Genomic DNA, 17,688 nt, shown 5'->3' with positions numbered 1-17,688 from the left:
GTTCATTTCCCGACAGCTCTAAGTCAAGTGGGAAGAAATTAGCTCTCAATCTTCTATCACAAGTCTCAGAATAGAATCCCATTGGCTGGCTCAGGTCATGTGCCCATCCCTGAGCCAATCACCACAGCCAAAAGAAGAGAGTGCTCTGATTGGCCTGGTTAGAGTCTCATGCCCTGCTCTGGACCTAGCGGTGGGGTCATCTTCCTCCCATCCATGTGGATTGAGAAGGGGGTGAGGTGGCTCACCAAAGGAAAATTGGAGTGATTGTGCCAGAAGAACGGGGCTGGGTGCTGGACAGCCAAAACCAGCAGGTGCCATTACACTGGACTAGTAAAGGCATTAATGATGAAAACAGAAAGCTTTTTATAAACACGGCAACACTTTTGCCATGTGTAGTCCGTGCTGCCTCCTTTGCACCGAGCTGGGGAAGGCTGCGGTGCCTGAACCAGCCCTGCCATTTTGACTACTTCAAGTTGGTTTAAAGTTGATATTTGTTGAAATTATTTCAGCATGTGTGTCTGGCTTCCTGTCTCAGTCGCGGGCATAGATGGAACGTTCAGAGTGAGGAAGGATGTGTGAGCCAAACGGGGGAGACAGAACACACAGGAAGTCTGTGCCAAATCAGCATCGCATTTTCTTTAACACGTTGTACAGTTGTCTCGAAGTAAAAGAACTGTTTCTAAAAATAAAACAAAATATTATAAAAGCTTCACAATTAAACGATCTGGAACAAATGATGGGTTTAAACGTGCAAATAAAAGTTTAAAATAAATATCCACCCATGCATGTGTGTGTGTGAGTATGTGTGTGTTCACGCCCGTGTGTGTGGGCTGGCATGATCTGCCCCTCCCCCTGCCCCACGTCCCCCCCCCAACTCTCCCCTCCCCTTTGTGGCCCCTCCTTGCCATGACTGATAACCCTGAAAGCAAAACACTGAGACCATGATGTTCAGCTTATTAAAAGGCTTTTATTGAGCTCAAAATAATTAAATTTGCCTTTAAAAGCATCTAACTTGATTGAGTGAGCAAATGTAAAAATGAATTTTTAAAATTCATGGAGTTAGACTCCTGCCTGTTCTTTACAGGTGTGGGCAAATGCAGGGGAAGCTGCAAAGGATGGACTCAGGGCCCGGCTCTGTGATCATTTGATCTGGATTCAAAGCCACCCCTTGTCCCTCCCCAGCTAGTTAACCCCTGGGGCCTCAGTCCCAAGAGGAGTTACTTGTGCAGAGAACTGTAGCAAATGCCATCGGTATCCCCATCATATCTCCTTGGCCTTTTCCATTTCTTTCATGTGAGTCCAACTGCCCACCATGCTGCAGGCCAGACAGGCTGGGGGATTGACACGGTTGGGAGCAGCCTCCTTCAGTGATGGGAGCAGAGGGTAAGCACCCCAGCTCCCTCGACCTCAGCGGGGAGCCCTGAGAAGATGTTCCCCGTGCTCCAGCATTCCTAGCGCTCCCTGCGGCACTGAACCCCAGGTGCCCCCAGGGGGCTTGCTTGATGGCAAAGCCCTCCATTAGCTCATCATTCCCCTGTCCCAGGTCCCCACCACCCTCCCAGGGTTTCCTAGCTTCACCTCCCAAATAACTACTTGCACTCAACTCTGGGGCACCCAGCCTCAGACAACAAACTCTAAAGTGGTGGTGGGTGAAGTGAGAGATCAGAGCATCTTGGAGAGAAGAGCTCTCTGTGAGGAAGGGATGGGGGAGCTCCTGTGTGTCTGCTCAGGTGTGGACATACAGTCACCAAGTCTTGTTTTTAACCCAATATAGCCAAAATATCATTTCAATCAATCAATATAAAAATTGTTAATGAGAACAAAAATCTTAAATATTGGACTCTTTTCTACTAACTTAGGTTTCTGTGTCTCGGAGGACTTAGGACAGGGCTCTGCTCATATGGACACTGTTAAGAACTGAATATTTGGGTCCCCCCACCAGCAAATTCAGTGTTGAAACCCTACCCCACAATGAGATGGTGTTAGGAGGTGGGGCCTTTGGGAGGTGATTAGGATTAAATGAGGTTGTGAGGGTGGAGCCTCCATGATGGGATTAGTGCCCTTATAAGAGTCATGAGAGAGCTCGCTCCCCCTCACCCCCACCATCTGAGGACACAGAGAGAAGACAGGCATCTAAGAACCAGGAGGTGGATCTCACCAGACACAAAATCTGCTGACGACCTTGGACTTCCAGCCTCCAGAACTGAGAGATACATATTTGTTGTTTAAGCCACTTGGTCTATGGTATTTTGTTACAGCAGCTAAGCTGACTAAGACAGGTACACTCAGTCAAAGAAACTTTAGAAAAAAGAATAAAATATCAACTTTTTTCCTGCTAGATCTGATAAGTCACACCAGGCAGCACTAAGTTGTCCAGCATAGAAAGCACTGCTCCTTATCCTGTGGCAGGATGACAACATACCTGTTCAAAACAATAGAAATAATTGCTAAGAGCTTGGCTTCTAGAGCCTGATAGCCTGGGTTTCAACTCCATCGATTTCACCCACTGGCTCCATGATCTTGCCCAGGTTACTTAGTAATCTTTCTGTACCTCAGTTTTCTTATCTGTAAAATGCAGATTTCATATTACTTGTCGGATTGCTGGAAGAACTGAATAAAATAATGTAAAGCACTGGAAATAAGGTCCATAGTAAGCTCTAAATAAATCAGTTGCTATCCAGTTGCTATCCAGCTCTAAATAAATCAGTTGCTATAAGTCTTTTAAGAAACATCTTCGGGTCAAATTTTAGAGTACGTTACCCATTTAAAATTAAAAGAAGTTACGAATTAATACATAAAAGTATTCTGTTGGTGCCCATCTTCTATCCCATACTCGACAACACCCTGGCCACAGCTCACCTTGGGCCACGATCCCCAAAAGACCAGGAATCCTGGCCCTCGCAATCTGTCTCTCTGCCTTTCCCCATTTTATCTTCCAGGTGTAGAAGTCTTAGCACCTCAGGCCTACAGATGCTTCAAGAGCTTTTGAAAATGTTTGAACTCCAAAATATGGGGGGAAAACCTTGCAAAATCAGAATCAATAAATGTTTAATTAAACATCTAGAAGACATAACATTATGTCAAGTTCATTAACTGTTCCATTTAGTCGTCAAAAAATTTTCGTTATACCTCATTATATTTGAAACAAATTTATAGGTGAGATCTCTTCATTGTGCAAGAATTCCCAAGAATGCTGGACCCTCGGTGGAGGAATTGTGGCCAATTGTAATTAAATGAATTTCTTGTAGGCAAAGAATTTTGGAAGCAGCATTATCAAAAAATCTTTTGATTATAAAAATAAAAGTTAGTTGTGAATTCATTTCAATCTATTTTGGGGGGTGTGGGGAAGGACTTCTAAAAAGAGTTAGTGCGGGAAGGAAGGGTGTGAAAGCAGCCTGATGCTGGCCACAGGTCCCTCCCCTGGGCTCCACACTGCCTCCTTGTGGCCACAGCCCCTCTCCGCCGTCAACCTCCTGCCAACGCTCTCTGGCACCCCTGGTGGCCTCTCCCAATCCCCAACCCACCTTGGGTGAAAATCTTCCAGGAACTCTTCCTTTGCTCCGAGGGAAGATCACAAGTTTCAATCATGGCCTTCGATGCCCTCGCCCCTGCCCAACTCCCTGACTCATGTGACCCCTGCCCAGCTCCCCTTTACCAGCCAGCACTGCTGGGAGTTGGGGGAGGGGACCCAGGACTTGGCCTGAGTCACCTGTCAATCCCTCGATTGGGTAGTGTGGCCTTTTCTGCAGCCGACATGGGAAGTAGAGCCAGGAACTAGCAGGGGGTTGGGGCTTTCTCCCCGCCGTGCCCTCACCCCCCCCGCCCCGCACCCCCCCCCCCCAATGGCTCCAGCACTTAGCCTGGGCACAAGGAATGAGTTGGTGCAAGACCAGATGAGTAAATGGGACTGCTCGTCACTCAGAGAGGGATAGGTGGGTCATACCATGAAGATACGATAGCTCCTGTTTATTGAGCACGTGCGTGCTACGTGCGCGGTGCTCTGCTGGGACCTTCCGGAGCAAGATCTCAGGTTAGTTTTGCCACAAGCCCAGGGTAGAGCTGCTGTGATCCCCTTTTACAAAAGGAGAAATGGAGGCTCAGAAAGAGTAGTGACCAGCTCGAGGCGCAGAGGTACGAGATCGGGGCCTGGGGATCAGAACCCCAGGCCTATCTGACGTGATGACCCAAGGAGGCTCACTGAGCTCTGCCTTGAAGGTCAGTGAACGCAGCCCGGGCAGATGCCTTTGGGGGCTGCACTGAGAATCCGCTGCCCCCTGCAGCCCCTGGTTGGGTCTTTGCCCCTCGCCCTCCGCTGGTAGCACTTGTGATCTTGTGCAGTCCCTGTCTCTGGCCACCTCTGGTTCTCTGCCCTTTGCCCCTGGCCAAAGACACATTATTGTCCCCAATTGGTGCCTTCAGACCTTTCCACTCCCTCCCCCCGAGGTGAATTCACAGAGGAACCGTGATCATAACATCCAGGCTGCTGGGTAGAAAGGAGACTGGGTTTTGCCAACACAATGTGCAGTAAAAATATCTCTCTTTTAAAAGAGAGAGAGAGAGAAATTTAAAGACTAGAGATCAGTAACGTGTAATTATCATCTGGTTTGGGTGGAGAGTTCTAATAGTTTCCAGAAAAACACAAGCCATGAAAAAGGAGTGTGCTTTCCAAGGCAAAAAGGGATCTGGGCCCCAGCCCGCAGTAGCACCATCTTGGAACTCCTGTGGGCTTTGAGGTCCTTCCCAGGCAGAGTCGGGGGTCACCAGAGTCCCTGTCTCCCTTCCTCTCCCCTTTTGTCTTCCATGCTGGACGGGAGTCTCTGAGAGTGTGGGAACTACCTTTGAACTCAGCCTCGGGCCTGCTCAATACATAAGCTCCAGCGAACAGATATCCTTCAAGGCATAGAAGAGGTTTCCTCATTCCTTTCTTGGGGGGAAAACAGAGCCTCGTAATGGCAGGGACAGCTAAGTATCCTCTGATATCTGTTGTCCCCTATTTGGAAGTTAATCGATCGCCTAATTTTAGCTAGGTTCATGGTGGCCCAGAATAAAGATCTTTCCTAGCCTCCCTTGCTGGGCCATGGGACTGATGGATGTCAGGGGAATGTCTGTGCAACTTGTGAGTATTCTTAAAGGAGAGGTACTTACTCTTCTTCCCTTGCCTCCTTCCTGCTGTAAGGAATGCAGTTGTGATGGCTGGAGCTTGAGCAGCCATCTTAGAACGTAAGGCCACAAATGGCAGAGCAACAAGATAGAGGGGGCCTGGATCTCAACACTATGGTGAGCCACACCACACCTGGACTGCCTACCGGACTGTTTTAGGAGAGAGACACAAGTTTCTGTATCGTTTAAGCCACTGACATTGCAGTTAAAGCAATATCATGGTCAAAATTACCTTGAAAGTCTCTTAAATTGAGACGAGGAAATACAAGCTCATTAAAACTTTAGAAGTGAGAATCCCACTCAGTGTGGTGAGATGCTCACAGCAGGTTCATGACTTCCATGAATTCCAAATGTGCCACGGAATGCTATGGAAGATGGAGCCCACCCACATGAAATTGTCTTTTCTTTCTCTTTCTCTCTTGCTTTTTTTTTTTTTTTTCCCCTAATGTCTAAAAGTTATATTATGGAGTTATGGAGACCCACCACGTCACATTTTCTAAATGATGCAAATTTTGTGAACACCAACTAAAGGGCAGATAAACATGCTTTTTCTTATCTATTATCCTTGTTTTATAATTAAAGAAACCAAGGCTCAGGGAGGTAGTGACACACAGCTAGGGAGGGGATGATGGGGACACAGGGGCACCGGAAAGGGCCATCCAAACATGTCCAGACAGACACGGGCCAGAAGCAAAGTTGACCCTCAGATCAAGCTTGAGTTCCTCAGCCGGACCTGCAAGCCCACCAGGCACCCAAGTCAAGGCCTAGGTCGGGGTGTCCATACTAAGAGGTCAGCAGCACGCAGGGAAGGAGCCAAGGAGCCTGTGTAGGAGAGGCATGGGGAATGGGGAGACGCTGGGGTACAGCCAGATGGAGTTGGGGTTTTTCTAGGGTAGGGGACAGGTGAGAGGCCCCTTAAATCAGAGGGACCGGACGAGGGAAGCCGGGACGCAGGCTGGTGAGCGGGCGCCACCTAGTGGCTAGTCCAGGCACGGCGCCTCCCTTCCTCCCGCAGGGGCTCAGCAAGAGCCCGGAGGGCGCCCCACAATCTCCCCCAGCACCCCAAATTACTTCGTATTTAAAATTAAGACTGTCAGTTTACATAGAGGTACACGTTTCTTTGGTTTTACATTTAAAAAGGAACAAAAGCATCATCGTGGCTTCCTGTTTTTATCGAGTTGTCCAACACTCCACATTTGGTTGGAATGAAATCACCTGGGACTCTCGGCCCTGCCTACCAAGATTGGGATTTAAGTGGTCTGCGTGTGGATGGGGCATCAGGATTTTTCCTGCTTGCTCTGCAAGGACACCTTTGAGTCAAGTCTCCAGGGCCCTTTCCATGGCTGTACTTGTTCCTGAGCTCCTCCCTTTGCAGAAATGCTAGGGATGGGGTCCCCCTGGGAGCCTGGGCCTGGCACCCCCTCCCCAACTTCTGCAGCTGGGACCCCAGGCCCAGGGGTTTCCAGGGCTGAGTTCTTGACCCTCTGGGCTGCCTCACACAAAGCCGTTCACCTCTGTAGGCTTCAGCTTCCCGTTCTGTTACCTGGACCAGAACAGTGGCTCTGAACTGCTTGGGGCGGGGGGGGGGGGGTGTCAATGGCCCCTTTGAGAATTTACAAAAGCGATACATCCTTCTTCCAGAAATAGGTAAGTGGGTGTCCAGCTGTGTTCATGACTGTAGAAGGCATGAATTAACCCTTTTAGTCCTCACCACCACCTCCTGAGGTTGCTACTTTATTAGCCCATTTCACAGACGAGAAAACTGAGGCATAAATAGGTTAAATAACTTGCTCAAGGCGCCACAGACAGTAAATGGTGGGGCCGAGTTAGAACCCAAGCATCTCTGTGGCCTTGGACAAGTGGCCTCACTGACCCAAGCTTCAGTTTCCTAAGAAAAGAGGCCAGTACTGGCCCCTACCCTGTAGATGATTCAGGGGCACACGAGATTGGAAAGCACATAGTAAGTACTCATTAAAGAGGGTTGTTGTTTTGATATGCACAAACGCAGGCACCCACCCATCCACCCACCCAGGTGTCTTGGCCTGAGTGTGGGGCTCAGGGTGGGCAGCGGTGGGAAGTCCCCTGGCCCCAGAGGAAGCTCTGGTCTTGCCCAGCTCAGCTGCTCCTTACTAACATCTAGTTGGAGGCCTAACTGTGTCTTGCTTATCAATTCCGGTTTCAATTTTGTTTCCTCCAAAAGCCACACACAGAAGTTTCATTTTCTTTTTCTCCAGAATCTGATCAGCTTGAGCTGACTAGACATCTGTTTCTGGGGTGTGTGCACAGCTGACAGCTGGCTGGGTGAAGCTGGAATCTCTCCACAGCTGCCAGAAGCACCGCCAGGACCACAAAAGCATACCCAGCCTCGACCGGGCCCACCTTCTCCAGGCCACGGGGTCAGGGAGCCTGCCGCTGCCTTCAAGTCCCCTGGGCTCCCAGCAGCTGCTGCCAGCATGGCTGAGGCCCCTGCCAACCCAGGAGACGCAGGTACGTTCTTCCTTCTAAGGAACAGTGGGAGTGCCCGGGTGGGACTTGCACCTTTTTTCTGGTTCCTTTTCTTGGTCCAGATTACAGCCACGAGAGGACAGTATCTGAAAGCACAACAGTAGTAAGAAAGAGGGAGAGAGGGCATCGCATCAGGTTCAGAGCCTTGCTCTGCCCAGGCATCTTGCAACATACTTTGTGTGCATTTTGCAATAACTCACAGGGGCAAGCCTGATGAGGTTTCCATCTTACGTGTGAGATCACTGAGGCTTGCAGGTGAAATGACTCAGGGGACCACGGCTGAGCCTGGGGCCTTAACACCCATCTTCACACTCATTTTGAGGAAGAACAGAAGTTGTCTGCTAGGAGGGGCAAGTGCATGTATGTGGTTTTCCTCCTGTTGCATTCTTTCCTCGGATAGCACTTTATTCCTGGAAACACATGATGCAAGTTAACTGTTATTGAGCAGTGCTCTTTTCTAGGGTCCCCACTGAAAGCATGAGGGTTGTGGGCTGGGATGCTTTTTGTTTGTCTTTGTTTTGTGATTGTTAGCTATTTAATCCTCACCACCATCTCTGAAGTAGCTGCTATTACCACCATTTCACAGATGGAGAAACTGAGGCCCAGGGAGGTCACATAGCTAGTAGGTGGCAGAGCTGGGGCTCAAAACCAGGAAAATAGGGTGTGCTGGGGAGGGGTGCCGACTGGGTGTGACCCAGGACCCCAGGCTGGTTCCCAAGCTCCTGTTGTACTTCCCCAAGGAGACATGTCGGAGGCACTCGGTAACTGAATTTAACTTGCCCCCCGGCAGATTCTCCTTTTAACCGACGTGTCACTTACACCTCATCTGTTTCACAACTTCCAGTTCACCAGCCTGAAGACTCAGCAGGTGACGCCAGCCCCGCCTTCACCGCACGGACCCCATTTCCCCTTTGGGGTCAGGGCACTGGAGGAGGGGGAAGAGGCTCACCCAGGGGCAGGTTTTTTAAGAATCAAAACTCTTTTTAAAACTAGGCAAAGCCGCAGTGGGTTGGACAGGTATCCCGGTTGAGGGGTAGTTTGGTGGGTGAAGGGGTGGGTGACCCCACGTGTTCTAATTGCACATCACCTGCGCCCAGAAGGATGCAAACATTCCGACCACAAGGGCAAGGCCACGGTGCCCAGCGCAGAGTTGGCAAATGGGTTGTCCCTTCCCCCACTAGGAATCCAGGAAAAACCCAGAAGGTAAAGGATTGGGTTGCTGCCCTGGAAGGGGACCTAGGTCTTTCCAAGAAGGGCCCTGCTTTGCATTTCCCTCAGGGTTCTCAGGACAGGCATTTCCTCTCCCCAGCTCGTGGCGCTGCAGGCCCTGTGTCTGACCAGTTCTCTCACTCCCCGCAGGGCAGCGGGCTTGGGTTTATGGGAGCCTGTCTGGGAGGAGTAGGGGCCGTTTGGAAAGTTCCTTGTTGAGCCTCGAGGCATCCTGCTTAGGACCATTAACTCAGGCGGGGAAACAGGCCCCGCAGGAGCTACTCATCCCTTGCCCAGGTCATCTGGGCAAACACCTACCCAGTAGTGTACACTCACTTTTGCACTCAGTCACTCCTTCATTCAAATGCTATTTCCTGAGGCCCTACTGTGTGCCTGGCCCCATGCTAGACACTGAACCACTACAGTGAACCTGGCAATCACAGCAGGGGATCCTTGGGGACACTCTGCAGGGGACCCACACACAACCAGCACCCCACCCGCTCAGGGCATCCAGGACAGCCTCCCAACGATGGAGTCTGAACAAAACCTGAGGTGGAGTATCCGTTGGACGGGTGGAGGGAGGGAATAGTGCTCCTAACAGAGGGAAGAGCATGTGCAAAGGCCCAGGGGTGAGTGCGTCTGAAGGGAATGCAGACAGGTTGGCCCTTGAAGGGAAGCTGAGGGTGGGTGAAGACGAGGCTGGCAGAACCAGGAGTTGGTGGCGTTGCTGTCATCCGGGAGATGGTGGTGACAAGGAGTAGGAGGTAGAGGCAGCGAAAGAAGAGAGGATTCGAGACAGCCAGGGACAGTGTTGCTAGGACTCCAGGATTGGGCATCAGGGTGAAAGATCTGTTTCTGAACGGCTGTTGGGTTTCTGGTGGGGATGAATAGTGACATCGCCCAAGTGGATTGTGAGCCCAAGAGGAGGGGCAGATGCCACCGGGAGGAGGGGGATGGGGGACGGAGAACACCGGGGTGGGCCTCCCCCCTCCCCCCTCCCCTCCTTCCTGTGCTCTGCCCCCGCCTCCAGCATCCTGCCGCCTCCACTCCCCTCTCTCGGAGGACGCCTGAGAGCTGAGTGCTCCCACCTGCCCTCCGGTGCTCACTCGGGGGTGGGGGGGACGCTCGGAAGGCCTGGCGCCGCCTCTGGCCTCCAGGCTGTCCAGCCAAGGTCATTTCTGAGCAGCCCATGTGCCCCTCCCTGAACAGAGATGCTGGTGGATGTCTGCTCAGACCTCTGTCCCTGCCTCTGCCCTGGATTCCTCTCTGGGGGGCCACCAGCCCAGGCTGGGTAGCTGGGGGACTCAGTTCTGTCTCTGCCCCTGTCTCCCTCCCCCAGACCTTGAGCAGAGGATTTTGGAGGTGCTGAGGGACTCTGACTCCCCCGTGAAGACGGCCCAGCTGGTGAAGAAATGCCAGGTGCCCAAGAAGAAGCTCAGCCAGGTCCTCCACAAGGTGAAGAAGGAGTCAAAGGGAGTCCTGCTCGTAGGCCCCGCGACGTGGTGCTTGGCCGATGGTGGAGCCAAAGAAGTGGTTCCCGCAGAGCTGGGTAACCTGCCATCCTGGGACAGGGGCAGTTGGAGGGGGCAGGTGTTGGACCCAGCACGAGCAGTCCTGGCAACAGCCTAGCCCGGATTTGGGCCTGGGTTCAAATACAGGCTCTGCCCTCGGGGACACATGATGTACCCTCACTGCATCTTGATTTCTTTTTCTGGCCAGTGGAGGTCACAGTAGGGCTGCCTTGTAGGGTTGCAAGAGGATTTGATGCAAAGGGCTGAGCCTAGTGCCAGCACGTAGTAGGTGCTCAGCAAAACATTAATAGTGATGATGATGGCAGTAACGATATGATAATAATAGAATAGCCGTAGCATCGCACGAGATCCGCTTTTCTAGCTCTGGTGCGGTGCCCGGGGGTCCCCTAGCCCACACACAACCCCGGAGGGAGTAGATGGTCTGCCCCCCAACCCCAAGCCACACAGCTGGAAGGGGGTGGGGCGGGCTTTGAAGCTAAGTTCCTTTAACTGTAGAATCCAAGTTTGGAGTGTCCATGCGCTAGGGCCTTCTACAGAGCAGCCCACCTCTGTCTGGTAGGGTCCCCATCCCCACTCCCGCTCTGCTGACCCCTGACCGTCTTTCTTCCCAGCAGAGAGGCCCCAGGAAGATGCAGTTGCAATTCCCCGGAAGCCTGGCCCTGAGCTCAGTCAGCGGCGTAAGTATCTCGTTTCCTTTCAGCTCCTGTTCCCTCTGACCCCAGACTCTCCTTGGCCACTCGAGAAGTTACAAGTGTTCAGGGGCCATGCCCCACCCACTAACAGGTCCCCACAAAGTGTTCGGAGTCAAGACTCTGCCTTTCGGTGAAAGAAGCTAAATGGCTGAGAAACCATTTGATGGGTAGTTGGCAATTACTGTGCACCTAGCATGTGCCAGACACTGTTCAGAGCCCTTGACGAACATCCCCAACCCCCAGAACAACCTCTGTGGTCCATTATAATTATGCCCATTTTACAGATGAGGAAAATGGGCACAGAGGCTGCGTCTGTCCCAGGTCACACAGCTGGTAAGCAGGGGAGCAGATTCAGCCTCCGGGGTCCTCCTTAACCACTTGCTGTCCTGCCTCCCAGAGGAAGAGATCTTCCGGTTTCTGGAAGCCCATGGGCCCCGTAGAGCCCTGATCATTGCCCAGTCCCTGGGAATGAAGACAGCGAAGGAAGTCAACCCAGACTTGTATGCAATGAGGAACAAGCACCTCCTGGACTTAGACCAGAAATCAAACTCTTGGGCTATTTATCAACCAGGTAGGCCCTTTACCTGCTGCCCACACCTGGACGGGGCAGAGGGCAGAGCTGTGAAGAGAAAGAATAACACCCAACACCTGGTCCTTGCTGGGCTCCTGCTAAGCTCTTTGCCTCCCCACCTCGTCAGAAGCTTGCTGTGGTCTTGCTGCCCCGTCCCTGGAAGAGGGTTCCAGGAGGGAGGGGCATGCTGGCAGGAGTAACCAGGGAGGGCTTCCTAGAGGTGTGGCCCACCCCTGACTGTATCAGTCCTGGGGCACAGGTCTCAGCCTGAGTTTGCTAACAGTCTTCTGTAAGCACTTTGCTCAACTTGGAGTTTTAAGGCTGCTGAAGGAGTAGGCCAGGCTGGGCTCAGATACCCACAGGGTAGAGTCCCAGAACCGACTTATCCATTACGTGCAGCAGGTACCGGGCCTAGAGCCCACGGTGCTTTTAGGGGGTCACAAAAATGCTCTAGTTTCTCTTAAAATCAGAAGAAAAAATGAGTATTATAGTAACAATGAATAACTAATAATGACTCTAGCCGAGATTATATTTGTCTTTATCCCAACCCAGTCATAAAATGTAATTTTAAATATTTTTTATGGATGTAGGGGCTCACAAAGGCACAAGAGCCAAGGGCTCACGAAGGTGGGAATGCGGCCCCGTGTGTGGAGCCCACGTGGGGCTGACACCCCTGCTTATGGTACCCAAGGGGGGGGTCTCAGCATCCTAGGCTGGATGTTAAACACTGGTGACAAATCCAAATTCTTAAAAATGCCTTGTGAGTCAAGCAAAGCTTATCCCATGGCCAGAAACAGCCTATGGACGGCCGCCTTGCATCCTTCCCTAAAGGAAGAGAGGACCCTGGAAGCAATGGTTAGGGCTGTGGGTTCCTCGCAGTGAGAGATACAGAGGGTGGGCAAGCAGCAAGGCACCTGCCATCCTCCCAGGGTGGCAGAGGACACAGGGGTAGGGTGGCCTGCGGGACAAAGTCCAAGCAAGGCTCGTCTGTGATACCTGCAGTGTTTGGTAAACACTCCACTTCCTGGGGCCCACCTTGGACCTACTGACTCAGAACCCCAGGGTGGGGCCCTGGGAATCTGTGTTTTAACCAGCTCCCCGGGAGATTTTGATGCTGCCAACTAGTATTTGGAACTTCTGACTCCTAGAGGGATACAAAGGGATTGAGTGGAATGTTATTTTGCAGAAGGTTCTAGAAATCAGTCCTCCCCAGTTATTTACCAGCAAAATCCAATCAACATGATCTGTCAGAATGGACCAAGCAGCCACATTTCCATTGAGAACTCCAAAGGCATCCAGATTGGACACGGGAATGTCATAGTGAGAAAAATGGCCCCTGGGGAAAATGGTGAGTCCTCTGAAATGTCCAGGAGAAGGGACCTGTCGGGGCATCTGCTCCATCTGGGTGGGGGCAGGGAGTGGGGGGCATTCAACCTTCCAGGGAGAAAGGGCAGCTTTCAGATCTCCAAGGTCCTGTCTGGCTTTCTCAGGAATAAGGATGTCCCTCCTTGTGCCTGGATCAAACCTCTCCTGCTTTCCCTTCCTGCCGACATCTTTTGCCTCATTTTCATTGGGACCCAATATTTTCCCACAAGAAACAACTCAATTCACTCTTCCTCACTAGGATGTCACAAGGGGTCGTTGTAGCATCCTGATTGTCCCGAGACACTATTTTTTCCCATGTGTTAACATCTCAGAAACTGGGATGCATCGTATGGGTGCATCCGAGCTTTGGTGAAATACAGTAAGCAAATGGGTGCCTGCTCCGTGGTGGGCACAGCGGGGAGAGGAGACAGGGCCACCCATCAGTCCAGCCATGGGACATGAGAGTGAGAGCACTGACCCCAAAGGGGGAGCGCTCCCTGTGACCTCGAGAGAGCCCTTCCCTGCTCCAGGCCTCAGTTTCCCCAACTGTGAAATGAGGAACTTTATTCTAGAATCTAGATCAACCTTTCCCCAGCTTTGGTCCTCTGAGCTCCACCTCCCTAATTTTGGCCACGCCCATGGCTGATTATTTACTCCATGTTGTTAAATGGTTTACTTTTTATTCGACTCAAATTAATTTTAAAGTAAACTTTTACAACATTACCTTGAAAACTACGAAGGTTACCATAAAAATAAATGCTGAGAAAATAAAACAATGTCAGAAGCTCTGAGGGCAAGTTAACCCCAAAGGAGACTTTCTCCTGATGGGCCCAGAGGATTGAGAACAGCTAGGAAGCAGAGGATGTGCTCATTGCCTGGGTTTTCAATGCCCCAGTGACACGCCAGGCACCAGTGGTAAAAACCCCGGAACCCCACGCTAACTGTTCTGCCGGCCCACCTGCTCTCCAATCCAGACCCTGAAGTAATCACTCCCTGTCTGATGGTGTCCAGAAAGAATCCAGAAGCCTGTCTCCTCTGTCCGGCTAGGACTTAATGTGTGTGTGGGGTGGGGGGTCAGAGGGTGGGGGTCAAGGGTCACGTTTCTGTGTCCCCTGCCAGGCTCCACGGCTCCCCTCTACCTCCCTCCAATGGCGTCCACTGATCCCTCAACTCAGGGTCCCCTGGCTGGATCCTGGGGGCCCCAGGACATCCGGATGGAGAAGTCTGTGCTCAGACATGTACAGATGGGACACGGCAACGAGATGAGTCTTCATGACAGCCCAGCCAAGGGCCCTGCCCACAGCGCCTGTGGCAGCCCCCCAGGTAACTGGAGAACAGGCTGCCATCCCACCCCCACCCCACTGCATTCGGCTCCTCGCTAGATGGAACTTGAGCCAGTCCTTGTGGGGAGAGAGGCATGATGGGAAATTCTTTCCCTTCCACCAGGAGGCTGTAGAGTTAGCACGTGGGTTCCCATTCCCTACTACCCCCCTCAGGAAACCTCAGTTTCCTCATCTGTACAATGGGCAGGGATCATTTCCTGGGCCAGCTGAAGTGGGAACAAAGGAGATGGCTGGGCTGGAACTGGACAGGCATCTAGGGAGCACCTAGGCGCTGTCACCAGTGACCAGAGCGCCCAGGCCGTGTCCTTCCTGGCACTGGTCATCGAGAGACAGGCTGGGGGGTGGGAGCACAGCAGAGAGGCCTGAGAGAGAAGAGGAGAACCAGGGACACCAGGGGACGGGTTTCCAGAAGAGGCGAGGCCGGTGAGGTCAAGGGAGGGCTGCAGGGTCCAGCAACAAGGGGTCAGTGGTGACTTGAGGGGATAGAAGTGGAAGGAGGGGAGGCGGAGCGTGGACAGCTCTTTTCTGACGCTTGGCTGGGAGAGGCAGGAGCGAGACAGCTGGGGCTGGGGACCGGGCTGGGGGCCACATGAAGATTCTAACCAAAGATGGAGAGGGTATTCCAGAGCTGCCAGGAAGCAGGCAGCAGAGAGACGGGGAGCAGGAGGTAGCGGGGGGCGGGGTTGAGTCCCAGGGGAGGCACAGAGGACCAGGTCAGCTGGGCTGGGCTGCAGGAGGAGGGGGACCCAAGCTGGCAGAGCCGGGGGCCGAGGGAGCCGGAGGCCCCAGCAGGTGAAAGGCATGTGCAGAGATGCCGCGTGAGGCCACGTGTCCGCCGGCAACAGAGCACGGCGTGGGCCACTGAGGGGAGGTTCCAGGAGGACAGTCAGCCACGGAGGACCTGAGAACCAGGCTCGGGGTCAGGCCCACCGTCCAGCTGCTCTCACCGTCCACCTCCCCACCCGCCCCCCCGGCATCTCTCTCTTTGGCTGACCTGCAGTCTCTGTCCTGGGTACCGGCCCGGAAGCTTCCATCGAAATTCAAATCCCCGAACCAGGACCTCACTCCGAAGGGGGCATGGCCCAGAGAGTCCACATTCGCTCGTGCTTCCTGGAGGACACCACCGTAGGCAACAACAACAAGATGACCATCAACCCAGGGGCGGCTCATCCCGGAGGAGTCGCGAGGGCTAGTGAGCCAGGAGGGAGCGCAGGTGAGCCTGGGACACCCGTGTGCATCCTCTTTCCCTCTCTCATTCATTCATTTATCCAACAGTCACGAGCCTCCCATTTCTGGAGTCTGGGAGACAGGAGAGGGTCGTAGCAGGAGCGGGGGCTCTAGGGTAGAACGTGTGGGGTCCACCTAACCCCTCACTCAGCTTGGAGCCTCTGTTTCCCCGTCTGTAAAGTGAGGGTGATTAGACTAGCCTGTGACTCCCGAGTTGTGGTGAGGACTGGATGCGCTCCCCTCACTGCTGGGACACCTGGACCGGACCAGTGACGTGTCTTGTGGTGCCCAGTGCAACCAGAAAAAGCAAGGCTCCTTGTTCAAAACTTAGGAAGAATTTCAAGACAAAGACAGCAGAGCAGTAAACTGAGCACAGGCCCCTCTGAACGGGCCTGTGTGACTGCCCAGGCCACATGCCCGTGAAGCTGGGCCTCCCTGGAAACTTCTGGAACATGATCCCTCCTTGATTCTTAGTCACCCACTTCACTGATTCTTCCCCCCAAATAATGCTGTGGCCACCTTACGCTTCTTCCCCGTTTCAATTATTAGGGAGAAGCTGTTCATTCATTCATGCACCCACTCAGGCCCCACTCCCGCCCTCAAACACTCCCTCCCCCGGAGATACAGCTAAGAGCACAGACAGACAAATACTCCCCGCTCACAGGGGCCAGAGTCCAGTAGGCACTAGAGACAGTCACAAACCAAGCCTTTCGAGGCTTTTAAGACCAACACTATAAAAATCTATAAACCTGGGGCGGTGGGTGGGCAATGCCGTGACGGGGAGGAGCTGCCTTAGCCAGGCCGTCAGAGAAGCTCCAGGAGGAGGTGACATCTAAGCCCAGGCCTGTGGGGAAGGAGGAGCCGGCCAAGCACAGATGTGGGAACAGCATTGCCAGTGGAGGGAACAGCTAGTGCAAAGGCCCCGCGGTGGGAAGAAGGGTGACATCCAGAATCACACACACGAGCCTAGGGAGAGGAAGGGAATAGATCTGGTGGGCAAGGCCGGGTCTCTCTGTGCCAGGAAGCCCAGAAGAAAGGTCCGGATCTTATATGAAGTGACCTGGCGAGGCCTGGAGGGTTCAAGCAGGGGCAACTTGATGTGGGGCACAATTTAAAAGTCTGGCTTAACACCATCGGGGGAAAGCAAAGGGGGCTGAGGAAGCGGGAGCAACGGTCCAGGGGAGAAAGGACGGGGCCTCGGAGATGGGGACACAAGGTCACCCACAGGGGAAGCCTGTGTCCGGGTCAGCAGCCTCAGTCCCGGTGAAGCAAATCGCCTTGGCTATTCGGTAACTCGAGGGGAGGCGGCTCACGTGTTCCTGGGGCCCCATCTCTTCCCTAGACCCTCCCTCCGGAGCTGCACGATCCAGAAGCGAGGTCCCTCCCGGCGGCAGTCAGGCGGCCACCGTCAACGCTGAGACGCTCATCTCAGAAGAGCTAGCGGCTATGACGCTCAAAGAGCCGGGGTCCCAGAAGCACAGAAGACGCCTGCTGAGCGACAGAGATGCAGAACCAGTGTCCCCGGAGGGTGGGACTCAGAGCAAGCAGCCTGCAGGCGGACTCGCGCAGGAAGGGCCTGGGAGCCAGTGAGCTCTCTGCTGCCTTCAGTGTCGTTTTTGACCTTCTCGCCTCCTGACACATGGCCGGCGTGCATCCGCATTTGGGCTGGGCCCGGCGTGGGGCAAGGGCAGGGCTGCTGGTGGCAGGGCCAGCCTGCCAGGGGGTCACCTTCCCGGGCCCGCCGTCCATCAGGGCCACCCATTCTCTGCCCTTCACTCAAGACCCGACTTCCTCAAGGCCCATCTTGGCCACCTGACCACTTTACCACCTGACCTTTCTAGAACCTTCCTACCTCGGCCTTGAGGGCTAGGGATGGGTCATTCTCTAAAGTTGCCAGAAAAGGGATGCCACCAGACAGGTAAGAACCTCAGAAGTCGGCTGTATGTCCCCAAGCACTGGCCAGTGAATTCACTAGGCACAGAGACCCTGTCTTTTCACTCTTGAACCTCCAGTGTACGCTGGACCAGCCCCTCCACTGACCACCTCCTGAGTACCATGCCCTCGGGCTACAGAGAGAGGAAGAC

At 53.2% G+C, this 17,688-nt stretch overlaps 1 protein-coding gene across 1 annotated transcript; it reads left to right on the top strand.

Moving 5' to 3' along the window:
• Positions 1–7,566: 7,566 nt before the first annotated feature.
• ZBP1 (Z-DNA binding protein 1) lies at positions 7,567–17,177 on the top strand. Its single transcript, XM_028167288.2, is given in 9 exon segments — positions 7,567–7,647; positions 10,214–10,423; positions 11,021–11,083; positions 11,496–11,669; positions 12,856–13,017; positions 14,154–14,357; positions 15,378–15,590; positions 16,947–17,080; positions 17,082–17,177. Coding segments are annotated over 9 exon segments (1,212 nt in total). The 5' UTR covers positions 7,567–7,613; the 3' UTR covers positions 17,100–17,177.
• The last annotated feature ends 511 nt before the right edge of the window (positions 17,178–17,688 follow it).

The sequence above is a fragment of the Balaenoptera acutorostrata genome, chromosome 15 (assembly GCF_949987535.1).
Source record: "Balaenoptera acutorostrata chromosome 15, mBalAcu1.1, whole genome shotgun sequence".
NCBI classification, from domain to species: domain Eukaryota; kingdom Metazoa; phylum Chordata; class Mammalia; order Artiodactyla; family Balaenopteridae; genus Balaenoptera; species Balaenoptera acutorostrata.
This window is presented reverse-complemented; position numbering and strand designations above follow the sequence as displayed.